Source organism: Clupea harengus, chromosome 25, assembly GCF_900700415.2.
Source record: "Clupea harengus chromosome 25, Ch_v2.0.2, whole genome shotgun sequence".
In the NCBI taxonomy this organism is placed as follows: Eukaryota; Metazoa; Chordata; class Actinopteri; order Clupeiformes; family Clupeidae; genus Clupea; species Clupea harengus.
The window spans coordinates 14,592,424-14,597,800 of NC_045176.1; the positions used below are offsets into that span (position 1 = coordinate 14,592,424).

Sequence of the window (5,377 nt, forward strand, 5' to 3'; positions counted from 1 at the left end):
GAGGACTCAGGAGGTTAGGTTTTATGATGTGAGTCTTTATTTTCTCCCCCAAAGATGCCCAATAAGGCAGAAATAATAACGAAAATACTAATTAAAAAAAGAAAAAATAAATACTTTTCAATACAGAAAATAAATTGACATACTAGTCAAAACAATTAATCAAATAGTCGACTGACTAATATGACCACTCACTGGTCAAAAGTGAATAGAGCAGCATAGTAAACTCCACAAGGTTCACAACACAGCAAAGAGTGCAGTTTACACAGCTTGAACTGACTCTCATATTCCTCTGGTGTGAAAAGATCATTTCAGGGCACATGGCATTAAGGCTCCACCTTGTTCAATCAAACTATCGTGTTCGCCTCATGTATGAGACTGTGTACAGTAAACAGTTTAAACATGGGCTACTGCCATGTCCACAGTTCTGGAGCAAATAGCTGGACCTTCAAATGTATATCCTCTGTAACAGAGCAAGTATTTAGCCTGAACCTTATATAGGTTACCGCACAGGGCTGTCTTTGTCAGACATTAAATACAATAACAATGCAGTATGGAAATCTAGTTTGTGGTTGTTTAAAACACAAACAAGTGTTAAACACAACACTTTAAATACACAAACCAATTTGTTTTGGATTACCATGCTTTGTGATGTCAGACTGGGTGCATGTTAATGTCATAATAAGCAGCAGCAGGTAAACATTCTAGAGTTTGTTTTGGACTTTTTCCATTTAGTCTCTTCTACTTTTTACTGAAAGTTAGAAACTGTGCTGCTGTTCAGGTACTCATAAATACCTCACTCAAGTGGATTAACTTCAGACAGTCTCTAGTGTTGATTACTAACAGAGTAAGTAAGAAAGCCATTTCAATGTCAATTTATACTATATTTTTATGTTCTTGAAACCAACTGTTTTTCTCAGTTAATTGTATTGTTCAAAACTCAACATACTGGTTGTTTGGTTCAAGTAGTCAGAATGTCAAACTGGATGTCAGAAACTGATGATGAAGTAAAATCAGACGTACTGTACTAACATGGTCAGTAAAAGACTAGGCCTGTGTTGCCACCATGTGGTCAACTGTTTACATTGCAGAAATTACATTACATTTAAATTTCAGCGCAGTAAGCAGGTAAGTGAGAGGATCCATTCTAAGTGTGTGAAGTCCCCAAAAGAGGAAATTCAAAAGAGAAGGTGCTAATACTAGAGAGCAGTTGTGTTGGTCATCACAAGATCATCAGACACAATGGATTAGATCCTAGATTGTGCCGATACCACTGCAGATTGCCCACAGCAGCACTGTATGTGCAGGAGAGAGAAGCTGTTTCACCGTCTGAGGCAATAACTTCTTGGGTGGCTGGAGCGACATCATCTTGTAAGCTGTCACCTGCAAAAGTAAGGGTGGAATTGTTTTTCTATGGTTTTATTATATTCTTTGATTTCATACCTCCAAACTTTAAAGTAGGCTCCTGAAACCCACATGTGAAAAAAGGTCTAAGATAAAAGGTTGAAATCCTACTTGTGACAGCTGTAGTAGAATAATCAGTGTAGTAAAATCAGTCTGTTCATTTCATTGCTACTTCTGAGATATACCTAAGATTGATGTATAGTTTGGTGGCTTATTGTCATAATTTATAATACAGAAATGACATGTACATTATGTAAAGACAATTGTTATGTGTAAAACATTATTTCAAAGACTCCAATCATACATTTGTACATGGCACATACTATGTTTTTTATTTCATTACTTACAAGATACTACATGTAATACAGAAATGATCCAATGTAATGTGATTTTGTCTTTGTATTTCAATAATCAATCAGATTTCTGTAGTGAAATAGAGCAGTAAATACACAATGACACTAACCAAACACTGCCATTTGCTCCTGGGTTTTTGTACAGGCTTGTTGTGTTTCCTGTCACTGTGGGCTGCAGAGCGCAGTAGTACACAGCAGAGTCTGAGATCTTTGCAGAGGAGATCCTCAAAGAAACTTGATTTCTGTCCGAGTTCACCGTGGCATTGAGCCGTAGATTTTGAGAGTCAGCACGAATGACAGTGTTTGTAGTTTCATAGAGTAAAAGCACATACTCTGGTTTAGATCCGGGGTACTGGAGATACCACTGCAAACTCTGAATGCTGCCGTCATATTTGCACGAGAGGGTGACATTTTCTCTATTTAAAGCGTTCATTTCAGCCATCTTTGCTGTTATTGTCTGTTCAGAACTTCCCCCTGCCAGAATACATACACAAACACTTTGGTTAGTCTTTATGGTCCCATAAACCTTGATGCTCTATGAAGTTAAAGCAGTAGATTGCTAATCACTCCATTTACATATAATATGAATACAGTCGTGTTACTCACCTATCAGAGATACTAAGAGAAGCACACAGAAGAGAAGCATCCTGGTTGACTGCTGGGGAGCAAATAGCAGTGGGGAGATCACTTCCACAAGTTTACACTGCAACCTCCACCAATAGGCCTGACTGTGTTATGACACAAACACACAATGAATCACCAGTGGCTTTGCTCTGTTCATTTGTGAACCATTGTTGATTTTCTGACACACTCTGTGACTGTGAAACAGGTTGTTGTGTAACAGTGTGGATTGCGCTGTTATACCATGTGAGACTCCCTCAGGCAGACTGCATGAGAAGAGAGGAGACTTGTCAGGGAGGGACTGACCCAGGGTCAGATGGGGCCCTGACCTGTCACAGATCACACCATCCATTCCAGGGTCATCATCTGCCCTCAGGTTCACCCTGTCACTGTGAGTCTGCCCTCACCTCAAACCTGTGGAGGGCAGTATTTAATTACTTGAATCTATGCGAGTGGTTACCACTCTGTGCAAATTCTGTGCAGAGTTTTTGGAAGGAGAGTAAGGTATGATGTATGTCATCTCATATCACATCATGTCAGTTTTTGTATGACAGTTTGCCAGTTTCCTTCACTGTGGGCCTCATGGCACAGTAGTAGAGAGCAGAGTCTGAGAGTTTAGCAGAGGAGATGTCCAGAAACATCTGATTCCTCTCCTTATTCATTCTCCCAGAGAATCGCGGTTCCACTTCTGATATTTCTGTCTTATCGGGACTAGTGATGAACAAGAGAAACTGGGGTGCTGATCTTGGATACTGGCGATACCACTGTAGATAGTCTCCAGAGCTGTAGTTACAGGAGAGGGTTAAATTATCTCCCTCCACTTTGTTGAGTTCAACACTGTTTGGAGTGATTTTATTCCCAGAGCTTTTACCTGCACAGAGAAAAAAGATGCTAAAACATGCTCTATTGTTTCATTCTCTTATGACTGTTTCTTCATTATTTGACTTTGATTTTGTGTTTACCTGAAAGGTCCATGAGTAATATACCCAGAAAGAAGATCATTGTTGAGGTCTGCAAATCCAAGGTCTACACAACTTGAATGTCAGTCCTTTCAAGATACCCATGGGTAGGCACCATGAAGGCATCATGATCTTCTATTTCTAGCTCCTCCCTCTTGTCCAAACAGGAATCGCTGTGAGAAGTTGACTGGTACATTTCCATAAAGTATGCTTTGGAAAGGTTATGTCTGTATTTCATGTGTGCTATAAGTGTTTGTAGTAAATGTTCTCTGAACATATGAGAGAAGGTGACTTTCCATCAGCTATCAGCTCTTGAATTAAGAGTTGTATTGGTTGAATAGATGAAATAAGTCATGTTTCAAGGGAGGTTTAAAAAACAACCCTGCTCTTTGGATATAGGGTACTAAATGCTGACTGATGCATTTGAAATTGTCCACAATCTCATAATAGTGTTATTGCGCGATATTATACTGTATTGATTCTTTTGATAGAGCTTCAGTTATGTTTCGAGACGGTGCATGGTCAAATAATAAATTGATGGATTCTTAGCATAATTATGTCAGTCTGCTTGGTTTTACCCGCTCATTGAAGTAAACGTGTGCAGCCATGATTTATCACCTCTCACAGGTGGGCATTATAAATACTGGTTTGAGAGAAGGGGTGGGGGCTGTGGGGCTGTATTTGTTGTATTACAGTCCTGTCACTGTGGGCCTCAGAGCACAGTAGAGTCAGACACTTGTATATTCGGGATGATCAGAGGAACTGACCTGGAGGTGAAGTTTAGTCTGGACTGAAATCCGAATATTATTCAAACGGAATGATGAAGTAAAATCAAACGTACTGTACTAGAGTGGTCAGTCACAGACTAGGCCTGTATTGCCACCATGTGGTCAATTGTTTACATTGCAGAGACAAACAATTAATTTGTCCTGAAATTAAAATTCAGAGCAGTAAGCAGGTAAGTGAGAGGATCCATTCTAAGTGTGTGAAGTGCCCAAAAGAAGAAATTCAAAAGAGTAGGTGCTAATACTAGAGAACAGTTGTGTTAGTAATTAGACACGTAACACTTAGAGACATAACAGCCTATGGTCAAAAGGGATCGCAATTTCTTCTTGGATGGCTGGAGCCATACCATCCTGTTAACTGTCACCTGCAAAATTAAGGGTGGAATTGTTATTCTATGGTTTTATTATATTCATTCATTCCATACCCTTGAGACAGTAATTCGTTTTTTTCCCCTAAAAAATGATTTCCCACTAAACTTTAAAGAAGGCTCCCAAAACCTACCTGTGGTTGTTAAAAGAAGAAACAGTAGAAAGAGCATGCTCACAGTGTTGTATGAAAAGGCAGCGATCACAGGTAAAGGTCTAAATCCTATGTGTGACATCTGTAGCATAAAGTGTCCCTCTTGTTCAGTATACATACTGTGATGTCTCATCTAGATGACTCCTCTTAAATGTCTCTGCAGTTGTACTCTCTGAGCACATTTTTCTCAGGCCCTCACACAAAAATAATCCCCAAAGAAAAGAGGTAAATAGATTCTAGATAATAAGCAGTTAAGTTACACTTGAACAGAGGAGTCCCAATTGTTGCAGTGAATGCCAGTAGGTGTAGATGTATTGTGATGTATGATGGAGATAATTTCCAAACACTGTTAATGACTTAAGAATATATGAATCAAGTACATTGTATTAATATATTCCTTGTATGAATCATGTACTTATGTAGGCAGGAACATGGCTTTTCTGTGTTTCTGCGTCTGTGTAACTTAGAATATTAGGTGCCACTTAGTCTGCATATGTACAAGAGCATGTTTAGACCAGAGGGGATAAGAAGGTTCGAACTGTGCTTCTTCCAACCTTGCAAAACTTCCATCCTTGCCTCGGACATCAGAAATCCACCACGTGGTTATCTCTGTTGAACGCTCAACTTATTTCTGTATAAACCTTGTGCGATGTGTTTAATATTGCTTCACTTTCAGCCTTGTGCTGGGAGTGAGCCCGATTGCAATTGTTGTTTGTCTAATAAATGTACTTATATGCA

At 39.2% G+C, this 5,377-nt stretch overlaps 1 gene segment (V, D, J or C); it reads right to left on the reverse strand.

Moving 5' to 3' along the window:
- Positions 1–2,911: 2,911 nt before the first annotated feature.
- Positions 2,912–3,350, reverse strand: LOC116219584. The segment is given in 2 exon segments: positions 2,912–3,246; positions 3,338–3,350. Coding segments are annotated over 2 exon segments (348 nt in total).
- Between the last annotated feature and the right edge of the window lie 2,027 nt (positions 3,351–5,377).